Raw genomic sequence first — 12774 nt, forward strand, 5'->3', positions numbered from 1 at the left:
ACCTCTGAAACAAATAATAAATTATATGTTAAAAAAAAAGAAGAAGAAGAAGATAGCAGGAGGGGAAGAATGAAGGGGGGAAAATTGGAGGGGGAGACGAACCATGAGAGACTATGGACTCTGAGAAACAAACTGAGGGTTCTAGAGGGGAGGGGGGTGGGGGGATGGGTTAGCCTGGTGATGAGTATTAAAGAGGGCACGTTCTGCATGGAGCACTGGGTGTTATACGCAAACAATGAATCATGGAACACTACATCAAAAACTAATGATGTAATGTATGGTGATTAACATAATAATAAAAAATATATATAAAAAAATATGCTGCCATATTTAGAGCTGATCTGAGCCTGGATGATTGCTTCGTCCATGAACATCTGTTTAGAACTTGGTTTGGTTTGAACAGTTTCCTGACTGCCAAGAGTTTCATTAATGTCACTCATGAATCTAACTATTTGGTTATCCCAGCATGCTTGATTTTGAAGAATGCTTGGATGAGAATGGCTCTCTCCTTGGGTGTTGCTTGTTACCAGTGCTATCTTTGAGATGACAGGTGGCCCTTAATGTCATGCCTCTCTGCTCCCATGCAGGTTTATTGTGCTTCATCTTTCTTCCAATGTGGAAAACAGCCATTTGGTTTCTTTCATGAAAGCTCTGGAGGAAGCCATGCTCAGCGGCATTGCCCGTGCTGTTCTTTGCCACCAGAAAGACAATCCCCGGAGAGTCGTTATTCTCATGGGCCGTCCAAAGATTCAAACCAGGTGCTTCGGAACCTGCGCTCAGAAACGTTCGGTGGTCCCCAGAAGCCATCGCGCTCCTTCCAAGTAAAAGAAAGAGACCAACTTCTTTTAAGATTTACTGGAAATATCTTTGCTTCAAGTAAGTAAAGACATATAAAGACACTTGTTGTATGCTCTATGGGCTAACGGCCGCAAACTTCAGAAAGAGTTCGTGAAACTTGTATGACTAAGGACGCTTCCAGAAAACTGAGAGGAGGCTTTTAAAAAGTGGGAAGAGGAAAACACTTATTTGTTTCTTCCTTTCCGGTCTCTTTCTTTTCTTATGAGGGGTGCATGATCCCTTACAGGCAGACTCTAAGTGACATTCTTCTAGAAATAGTCTTCTCCGTGATTACTCTCTGAGTCCAAGCTAGAATCATCGCTCTCACATACCAGTGCAGTTGCCTCCTAAATACTCCTCTGCTTCTACTATTAGCCACGTGAAATCTAATTCCACACAGGAACAATAGTCATCTTTTAAAAATATAAATCATACTTTATTACCCCATCATTAAAACCTTACAATTATCTCTTATTTTACTTAAAATAATAACTAAACTCGTTCTGATGTCTTATGAAGAATCTAACCTGGGATCAGTGGACTCCCAAGAGATGTGTAGATAGAACTATATTCCAGTATAATTATCTTACTTATACTTTCACTTATTTTATTTTATATATATATCTATTTTTTAAAAAGATTTTATTATTTATTTGACAGAGAGAGATGGCAAGAGAGGGAACACAAGCAAGGGGAGCTGGAGAGGGAGAAGCAGGCTTCCCATTGAGCAGAGAGCCCAATGTGGGGCTCGAACCCAGGTCGCTGGGATTATGACCTGAGCCGAAGGCGAATGCTCAAAGACTGAGCCACCCAGGCGCCCCTATATATTTAAAAGACTACTCTGAGAAGCAATCAATAGGTTTTACCAAGAACCTTTCTCTGATCTAGATGACATACCCTGTTTACCTCTCATCCTCATATTTATCTGGTGCCTTTTTGCTTCCATTATAAATCTTACCACAATTTGAAAATATTTTATTTATTTGTTTATTTACTTTTCATTCATATACTTATGTTCTTCACTGGAATGTAAATTTCATAAGGTTGATGACTATGTCTTTCTTGCTGTGTACCCCTGAACCTGGTACATCGAGAACCTGGTACATCAAGAGCTTTCAATAGGTATGCAGTAAATGGGTGAATATATGACAATACTAAGAAAAACAGCACGAATGAATATGAGAGGTTGCAGGATAAGGGGGGAGAAGTGAGGGAATAGATAAGAAAAGGGGGTAAAAGAAGATGAAGGGAACAAGAAAAGGAAGAAAAAGGAGAACACAGAGAGAATACAGCTGTATGAGAGAAGAGATTAAAAAGATTTTTGGAGAAGTTGCCATTCCAGCGATTTCTTTTTTACTAATTCAACCACTTCCCCTCTGTAACTTCTTTCCTTGATGTGGAATAGAATCTAACAGGTATGCATGCAAAAGCCAGGGGTAGGGGAGAAGTCAGGCATGGGTTTTATGGGGATTTCTGGCCCAGGAATCTTGTGATAGACTTGACCTGAAGTAATATTTTCAGTTCACTTATAAACTGATACAGATCTCATTGATTTTTTTTTTAAAGATTTATTTATTTGACAGAGAGATGAAGCGAGAGCAGGAATACAAGCAGGGGGAGTGGGAGAGGGAGAAGCAGGCTCCCAGCTGAGCAGGGAGCCCAATGCAGGGCTCAATCCCAGGACCCTGGGATCATGACCTGAGCCGAAGGCAGACGCTTAACGACTGAGCCACCCAGGCGCCCCGATCTCATTGATTTTTAATGATGCCTATTTTCTCTTTGATTCTGGAAATTAAGCCAAGCACCATTGGCTCTTTCTTGTCACAAAAATGATGCAGCTTGAAGCCGAGGCTGCCTTTTTTCTGGCATCTCAGAGATGAGGCCCAAAGCTTCCCAACGTGAACTGCCTTTTCCACTTCCACGTTCAGTGTCCCAGCCAACTGAGTCAGCCGGCAGGACTTAGTGAGTGAGTGACAAGGGTATCAGAAAAAGGAAAAGGGAAGGGGGAGGAGGGGGAGGAAGGAAGGTAGAAGAGATCCCTTTCTACTTGGCTTCCAAAGCAGAAACCACAGTTCCACCCTCGGACAATCTCTCTAAGAAGAGATAGTCAAATACTGGAAGTGTCCCACCCAAACTAATGGTGCCAGTGATTTTCCTGTAACACTGGGGACAACAGCTATGTTTACCTAGTGCCCTAAACAGGAGTGAGTTACTGTGCTTCTTATAAGCAATGGTACTGAGTGTATTATTGCCCGTAATTGGGAGGGGGAACATAAGCTAAAATAAGAGTGCTCGAGGAGGCCAGCACATGAGCAATTTCTCCATGTAGGGAATGGAGAAGAACTCATCTTCACGTGAGGGAAATGGATCAGACAGGATGCCAGATTGTGTCTGCTTTGCCTTTCCTAGAGACCTGTGCTCAGATCTAGGGCCTTAATGGATTTTTCGCCATCTAGGAGGAACAAGATTCCCAGGAAAGCACGGATACCTCATCCTTTCATTAGAGCCTGTGATAGTTTCTCTGAATCTCAAAGACATACAATTCAGATAATGTCTGCTTAGAGGGTTCTCCTCCCCACCCATCCACCCCACCCACTTCCAGTTACCTCCTACTGTACTTTTGTACCTCACCTTGATGATCATGTTTAGAAGAGTGTTCCCATCTTTCCTGATTATGTCAGTTCTTATCTTACTTTTTCAGATCTTTATGTACTTCTCTTTTGTGTACATGGCTGTAGAGACAATCTTTTTTTATTCATTTAATTGTTTGATCAATATCCAGATCAATATCTGACTACAGTCCCTTGAGAGCAGGTCCTGTCCTGTTGGTGGGCACCATTCAATCCCCAGCACCTAGTACAGTGCCTGACAGTTAGAAGTAGTATTTGTTAGAAGAATGGAAGACAAAAACTTGGGAAAGAACTTAACATTATAGAATTATGCAATTAAAAGTATTTAAAACTTTAATGGATTTAGATGACTGTTTTTTGAGAAATGTCAAAATTTTTATATGTATTTATATAGAATAGAGATGATTCTTTTAAGTGAGATCATGGGCCATGTACTTTATTTCTCCTTCTAAGAGAAAATAAGATAGGTGCTCCCCTGGGTTTTTTATATTAGCCTTTGGCATCCTTCTGAATATATACCTTCATTTTCTGGGTTAGAGCTGTTAATTCATCACTTAGACTTCCTATCACATGTCGTCTAAACCCCCAGTGCTCACAAAATCCAGAAAGTGCCAGGAAATGGGCAGATAAAATTTGATATAATGACACTTTAGCATGACCCATCAAATCTAGTAATTCCTAAAGACGTCTGGGTGTGTCAAAGTTGCCCTGAATGCCCTTTGGCCCAGAGAAGTGCCTTACCCAGAAACATGTGTAGGATGTTAGAATGAGCCCCCTTTTATTCATTCAATAAAATTTCCTGCCCTTGTGTATATTTTTTCTACTGGAGAGAGACAGAGAAGCAAATAAGTAAATAAAATGTACAGTGTGATGGGAGGGAAGTGCCTTATAGATGAATACAGCAAGGAAAAGACATCAAGAGTCTCAGAGGGAGTGGCAGAGTTGCCATTTTAAATAGACTCATGAAGGAGGACCTTTTTGAGAAAGTGACATTTAAGCAGAGATTTGAAGAAGGTGAGAAAGGAGCCATCATCCTATCTCAGGGGAGTCTGTCCCAGGCTGAGGGATTACAAGTGCTACTGAACAGAGGCATATGTGTGCCTGATCTGTTTGAGGAACAGCAAGGAGGCTGAAATGGGTGGATGAGAAGAAGTGAGAGGACTGTTGTAGGAGAGGAGGTGAGTACTGACTATTCCTTGAAGGTCATAGCAAGGAGTTGGCCTTTTATTCCAAGTGAAATGAGGAGCCATTTTGTTAACAGAGGAGTCACATGATCTGAGTTATAGAATAGATTCTCAACACAGTTATAATCTCAGAGGCAAAAGAAGAATTGGGAAGATGAGTTAATGAGCCATTACAATAAACCAAGCATGGGATGGTGGTGGCTTACGGGTAGAGGTGGTGGAGATGTGTTAGGATACAGAAAAACCCTGAGCCAGTGGTTCTTACAAAATTCTTCTGGTTCTCTATTTTGCTAGCCTTTCACTTACTCATCTGAATATTCTAAGCAAAAGCATATATTTCTACATTTGTACTTTCTATGTCATCTTTGAAAAATATTCCAGTTCCCTTCATTGAGAAGAAAATATATTGCTACAAGGTGTATTTAGTAATATAAAATATAAGTAAATTCTGTATTTCCTCATATGGCAAATATTTACTGAACAGCTACTATTCCAAGGTCTTCTAGGAAATATATTATGTAATATGTTGAAGAGAAAAAGGTTCTCAAAATGTCAACTAAAGGTTGATTTCATAATTTTGGAATGCAATAAATGAATTTTGCTTTTACTTCTCTAAATATGCCAATGTGGGAGAAAAAAAAGTAGAATAGTGAAATTTCTTTGTGCTGCTTGTCCTTTTTTTAAATTTTTTAAAATTTTTTTTCAAGGGGTATTCAAAATATAGTGCTATATCTTGGCAGCAATGAAATTCCAACTTAAAAAAAATCTAGACTTTCTATTTATAATACTAAGATAATGCTATTTATTACTAGGAAATCCTCAACAATTTCATCTTTATTTCATATATAAACATGAGATTTACATTACAGATCTTTATTTAAAAAAATTAACTGGCAATGGGAGGCAGATAAACTTAAGATCTAAATTGAACCAATGTAGCTTTGCCTCACCCTCAATCTTTATATCCTGCATCTAAATTATCCCTTATGAGTAATTGAATACCTGGCAGGGAGTATCTTTCAAAGGATAGAAGGGGAGATTTATTAAGTTGTATTCTATTGGGACCAAAGTAACAACTCTAATAGTATGGAGTAGAACTTTGCCAGGTGTTACTCCAGTGATCTAAAAACTCTAAGTTAGCTAATTTACTAGGTGACATTTTAGTGACTCCAAATTTATTTTTCTTTTTTTTTACCAGAGTGAAACTCTTTTAAGAAGGCAAGCCCTGGCTTTTCATTCCTTTCCTAGGATGTCCTAGGAATTGTTCTGTTCAAGTAGCCAAGTTGCCTCTAAAATATAAACTTACGTGAAGAGACACACTCCAACACATTTCATAACCTGGAGTTATTCAAATCTAGACTTAACTGTGCTTTAGAGATTCACCAAAATGACATCTAGCAGTTCAACAGGGAGAAGAATATTGGTGTCATCTACATCTCTCACAGAACTCTTATTTCATTGGGCAGGTTTTCCATGAGAGAGAGCTCTGAGTAGTCAATGTTCAGGCTTCTAGAAATAGGAAGTTGCAACTTCTATATAAAGGCTTCATGTTGATGTTAAAAAAATATTAAGTGGGTTGTTTTTTATCATACAAATTTAAACCAGTTGAAGGATCCTGCTTCTTTCTTATCATTTGCTATTATTACTATCACCTACTGAGCACTTATTATGAGCTAGGCCCTTGTGCCGATCATTTTATCCATATTATTTCTTTTCATTCCCAGAACAATCCTAGGAGGTAAGTTTTATTTATCTTGTTTTAAAGATAAGGAAGTTAAGCTTCCAAGAAGTTCAGAGATGTGAAAGGACTGGATAAATATTACAATGTAGATAAATAGTTGGGCCGGCCTTGGATCTAGCTCTCTAAGTTTGAAACATACTATCTTAACTGTTACAATATAGCTTACATTTAAATTTTGCAAAGGGTAATGCAGACATGCCTTAGGGAAAATGGCAGTGTCTGTTTTGCTTTTGCAATGACAATATAAAATTGTCCTGGTAAAACCCCCATGAGTGAAAAGTAATCTCCACTAAAGCTCTGGTATTTTCAATGAGCAGTTGAGAAGATATACCCTTATTTGGCAGAATTAATCAGGTTTCAATAAAAATGTCAGTAACATGAATCTAGTAAGTCTTCCATTTTGAAGTTTTGCTAAAACATCTCTATTTCTGTGATGGTGGAAATGTTTTGCATCTGCACTACCAAGTAAGGTAGCTCCTAGACAGGTTGCTACTGAATATTTGAACTGTGGCTGGAGTGACCGAGGAATTGATTTTTCATTTTATTTATTTTAATTAATTTCACCTTAAATTTTACAAGCCACACACTGCTAGTGGCTACCGTACATCTAGAATGCCTATTGTGAGGTCATGATAGGGTCCCATATGCTATTAATAGTTAGGGGAGATAAAAAAGACAATTATTGAAAGGTAAAAATAATTTTCTAAATACAGAAAGAACTGAGTATTTCCAATAGTTTTTTGTTAAAGCAAAACGGAATGGAAAAAGAAAATCAAAGATTATTAGATTGAGAAGCCAGAGAGCACCTGGTCCAATTACAGATAAGAAATCTTTTTAGTAATCTGCAGTCGCAGCCTATTGCTGCTTAAATTTTGGCAGAAGGCGATGACACCAAAAAAGCTTAAAAAGTTTTAAAAAATGAAATAGTTATTTGGATTTTAAAAAAGTAAATAAGACAAAGTGGTAAATTTTAATAGTAACAAATGTATTTCACTTCTTCTTAGGCAATGGGAAGGATTATGGAAAAGATTACAAGCTTATTTTTCATTTACAAAGAAAACCCAGGCTGGAACTCCAAATCAAAGAGGTGGATGAATTTGGAAACTATAGCTGCCCTCATTATAAGGGCACCATTGTAGTTTATAAAATACCTAAAGAAAAGGTAGTCCACAACTTGGATCAATCTCTTATACTTGAGGAAAACCATTATCAGTTGCCAATTTGCAAATTACCATTGAAATTGCCAGGGGTAAGTTATTTTACTTCCTTAACTACCATATTTTGTTAATTCTTCATAATTCTCTACCATAATCTATACTTCATGCATATGGATACTTAAGGTTAAAAAGAAAGGCAGGTCTAGAGTTGATAAGGAAGGAGTGGGTAGCTACAGTTTTAGAGTGGTGGAATACATATCACGATTTTCACTTTCTTTCATCGTGACTTTCTAACAGGAATAATTCAAGTTGGTCTGGTCCTGATAGTATGTTCTTAATGGTTATGGAAATAATGTCATTATTTTCTGTAACTGCATCAGAATAACTGGAAAATCATTTATGAAACACTGAATATATTTCAGAGCACAACACATTTAAGAAGTCATATGGTGAGCAGGAAAACAACTTCAAAATATTTTCATCCAGACTTATCAAATCCTGCACACTAAAGAGTGAATTACTCTTACCTAAAATCCTTATTCTTTTTTTTAATTTAATTTTATTATGTTATGTTAATCACCATACATTACATCATTAGTTTTTGATGTAGTGTTCCATGATTCATTGTTTGCATATAACACCCAGTGCTCCATTCAGTATGTGCACTCTTTAATACCCATCACCAGGCTAACCCATCCCCCCCACCCCCTTCCCCTCTAGAACCTTCAGTTTCTTTCTCAGAGTCCATAGTCTCTCATGGTTCATCTCCCCCTCCGAATCCTTATTCTTAACAGGAAAGTAAGATTGGATTGTTTCTCCAAATAGGTCAAACAAATAATTTTATTGCTGTGCATACTATTTTCTTCAATGATCCAGGACTTAGTACTTCTAAAGTATATTCTTAATGAGAAGTATAACTGAAAAATTCACTTTATCACTCTAAAGAGTAAACTTATTCTTTAAAGATGCTAAAATTATTTTTTCATGTTTTTGCTCTTTGTGTCACGAATACCAGAAATATGTTTTCCGTACTGTTAGATTTTGTACTGATTTTAACTTAATTAACAAAGTAGTTAATAAATTTGACAAATATTAATTGAACTTCTGAAATAGGTTATGTGCTATGCCAGGCATTATGAAAAATGCAGAGATATAGAGGGTAATACATGCCCTAAAACTGTGCTGTCCCAAATGATAGCCACTATCCATATGTGTCTGTGGGGCGCTTGAAATATGGCTAGTCCAAATTGAGATGTGCTCTAAGTGTAAGGTACACACTAGATTTCAAAGACGCAGTACAAAAAAATGTAAAATAAGTCATTAATCATTTGTTTATATTGATTTTATAGTAAATTATAATATTTCAGTTATGGGGCTAAATAAAATATATAATCATAATATAAGTAATATAATAAAATACATTATTACTTAACCCCGTAAAATTAATTTCACCTGTTTAAAAAAGACTTTTTATGTGGCTAACTAGAACATTTCAAATTACTTATTTGTCTCAAAATATATTTCTTTTTTTTTTTATTTTTTTTTTTGAGAGAGAGAGAGAGAGTGAGAGAGAGCATGAGAGGAGAGAGGGTTAGAGGGAGAAGCAGGCTCCCCACTGAGCAGGGAGCCAGATGTGGGACTCGATCCCGGGACTCCAGGATCATGACCTGAGCTGAAGGCAGTCGCTTAACCAATTGAGCCACCCAGGCGCCCTGTCTCAAAATATATTTCTATGGGGCAGTGTTGCTCTAAATGATTTACAATGTAGCAGAGTATGGAAAACACGTGCAGTGGACCCTTGAACAACTCAGGGGTTAGGGGCACCAACACCTCCATAGTCAAAAATCTGAGTATAAAATTGGACTCCCCCAAACCTTAACCATTAATAGCTAACTGTTGACCAAAAGTCTTACTCGTGGCATAAACAGTTGATTGACCCATATTGTATGCTACATGCTTAATATATTGTATTCTTACAATAAATGAGAAAAGAATATTATTAAGAAAATCATAAGGAAAATACATTTATAGTAATGTGCTGTATTTATAAAAAAATGCATTTCAAACCTGTGTTCTTCTAGGGTTAACTGTATACAAAATCACCTTGTAAGACAATAAATGATTTAGACTTTTGGGATAAATTGTACTCATAGTTGTTCAGAGGAGGAAAATAGCTGTTCTGGAAGCTGATGCTGGTAGAAATTTCATGGTGGGTATAGCATTTTTTAAAAATATTTTATTTACTTATTTGAGAGAGAGAGAGACAGATAGTGACAGAGATAGTGAGAGAGAGCACAAGCAGGAAGGAGAGGGAGAAGCAGGCTCCCACCGAGCAGGGAGCCTGATGCGGGACTCGATCCCAGGACCCTGGGATCATGACCTGAGCCGAAGGCAGACGCTTAACGACTGAGCCACCCAGGAGCCCCTGGGTATAGCATTTTATCTGAGCCTTGTAAGTTGGTAGAAATTTGGCCAGTGGAAATGAAGAAAAAATATGACAAAAAGGAATGAATTGGACTGGAGGTGGTAGGCATAGCTTAACAGGGATTCATAATTCATATAGTAACCATTATAATAATTTCTAATGTCTCTCAAGTGCTTTTCATGCCCTATATTATTAAATCTGCACATGAGACATTATCACTGTTCTCATTTTACAGGAAACTGAGGCATAGAAATTTTCATCAACTTGCTCAGGGTCCCATAGCTAAGTAAGTGTCTGACTAGGATGCAAACCCAGAAAATCAGCTTCCCACATGTGCAACCTCAGTCTGCTCTTGTCTCTTTAGCAGATAAAACCAGGATTTAGATAAACTCAAGGACATAAGGTGGATTTTAGGACTTCCGTGTTCACCCCTGCAGTTGTATAATAATTTCATGAGTATTATGCTTTAGTGTAAAGGTGATAGGAAAATTATATAACAAATGATATGACCTGGATTCTGATCCGTCAAACTGAAAGTAGCCATGACAGCCGAGGTGCTGGGCTGTAGAGACATTAATTCTTTACTTGCTGGTTTGGAGGAGATTCTAGGGTTCTTGGAAGGCATATGTAGGGTAGCAGTCTATTAAACCACTTATACTTAAAAAATTATATTTAAGAACAGTATAGCTGTATAAATGTACACCCACTATCAGTTTTCCCTCTGTGCATTTTCATCTCCATCTTAGGGCCTTTGCACTTGCTGCTCACTACACTTGGGACTCGCTTCCCTCAGATGGTCGTATAGCTGGTTCTTTATCATTCCGGTTTCAGCTTACGTATCACCTCCTATGACTTTTCCCCCACATCCTTTTCTAAAGTCACTCTTTAACCCATGAGCCTTTTAAAACTTACTTTGTAACTCTGACCATTAATTGAAATTATTAGATTTATGTATTTGTTCATATATTTTCCATTTGCCTTTGACCCTTGAGAAAGCAAACTCCATGAGCGAAGGACCTTGTCTCCTTACTCTGGCTGCACTGTCAGTGATTAGAACAGTGCCTGGCGCATTGTAGGTCCTTTAAATATTTGCGACCGGATGAATGAGGAGGAGGTCTGTAGTGTTCGTTAGATTCTAAAAATTTAAGAAGTACGGACTTAATGGAGCACTCAAATTTGCTTGAACCAGTGGTTTATAGCCTCATTTGCAAACATTTAGCTGGCAGAGTTGATTTGGATCTACATGAAGAGTCCAGCGCAGAGGAAGGGGACATTGGGGACATTCTCCAGGTGGCTCAGTTTAGTACATGACTTCCTCAGCTCACTCTGTTGTTCTGCTGCTATAGGGACACTGGTGAGAGACGGTAAGGGGGCTGTTGGAATTCTCCGGCAGGAGGTAGTGAGGGCCTCACTGTGATGATGGCAAACAATGGAGAGAAAGCCCCTTATGGAAGAGAGGACAAATGTGAGGTCCAAAACATGACACAAATTCAGCTTTCAGTTTTCAGTGTTTTCTCTGCGGCCTATCTAACTTCATGAATCAACGAGCCAAATTAGCCAAGCTAGATGGCTTAGGGTTTTATAGAGATTTTGCTCCACTCCATAAAAGTCCATGTGAGTGATTGTCCAGGTCTTTTGCATAAGCTCTTCCTCTTCCTTGATTCTAGCAAACCATTCCTCACCTGCTTGCCTGAACAAATCCTACTGGTCATCCCTTATAGCTCTGCTGAGGTGTGACTTCTCCCAGGAAGGCTTCCTTGACTTCCCCTTCCGTATAAACTTTGGTGTGTTTGGTATGTGTTCCCACAACACCCTACACTTTCCTTATCTCTGCAGTTACTGTATTTTATTTTATTTTATTTTTTAATGTAATCTTTTTTTTTTTTAAAGATTTTATTTATTTATTTGACAGAGAGATAGAGCCAGAGAGCACAAGTAGAGAGAATGGCAGAGGGAGAGGGAGAAGCAGGCTCCCCACTTGAGCATGGAGCCCAATGCGGGGCTCTATCCCAAGACCCCGGGATCATGACCTGAGCCGAAGGCAGACACTTAACCATCTGAGCCACCCAGGCGCCCCCAGTTACTGTATTTTATCATAATCACTCGATTCCCAGTAGACAAATATTTCTCAATCTTTGTGTTTGTTTTTGCCCTCCTAAGGAGTCTTTTTAGATATTTTTCCCTCTAATCAACCCTCCCCATTAAATTTTAATATCACAGATACACAGTATGCATATTTGTATTTTATAAATTAAAAGTGCAAAGTCTTTTCAACTTGCCCAAGAGCGAATTTTCCCTCCTGGAGGGTGATGTTATTCTAGTTGGAAATGCAATTATTATCCAGGCACAGATATTGTCCTGTTCAATTTGCATTTCCAGTGCCAGGCATACAGTACATGCTCGATAATTATTTATGAATAGTCAGATGAATGAGGCAATTTCTTCAAACCTTAAGATTGTTTAGTCTTTTTTTTAAAAAAAGATTTTATTTATTTATTTGACAGAGAGAGACACAGCAAGAGAGGGAACACAAGCAGGGGGAGTGGGAGAGGGAGAAGCAGGGTTCCCGCTGAGCAGGGAGCCCGATGCGGGGCTCGATCCCAGGACCCTGGGATCATGATCTGAGCTGAAGGCAGACGCTTAAAGACTGAGCCACCAGGCACCCCAAGATTGTTCAGTCTCAACAGTGATAATCTTGAAACTCTATTGGCATGTTTAAAGATAGTACATTTTACTTGTCTGTTGACCTTCATATATCAAGCTACTGTTCATAGCCATTAGTCCTTTCTTTTTCTTCCAG

At 38.3% G+C, this 12774-nt stretch overlaps 1 protein-coding gene across 1 annotated transcript in view; it reads left to right on the forward strand.

Annotated features, from left to right (window-relative positions):
• Positions 1 to 12774, forward strand: part of DTHD1 (death domain containing 1) — a 60636-nt gene that overhangs the window by 23294 nt on the left and 24568 nt on the right. The window contains 3 exon segments of the mRNA XM_036101904.2: positions 588 to 733; positions 736 to 876; positions 7397 to 7641. Of these exon segments, the coding sequence (XP_035957797.2) occupies positions 588 to 733; positions 736 to 876; positions 7397 to 7641 (532 nt within the window).

This window comes from Halichoerus grypus, chromosome 3 (assembly GCF_964656455.1).
Source record: "Halichoerus grypus chromosome 3, mHalGry1.hap1.1, whole genome shotgun sequence".
Taxonomy (NCBI): domain Eukaryota; kingdom Metazoa; phylum Chordata; class Mammalia; order Carnivora; family Phocidae; genus Halichoerus; species Halichoerus grypus.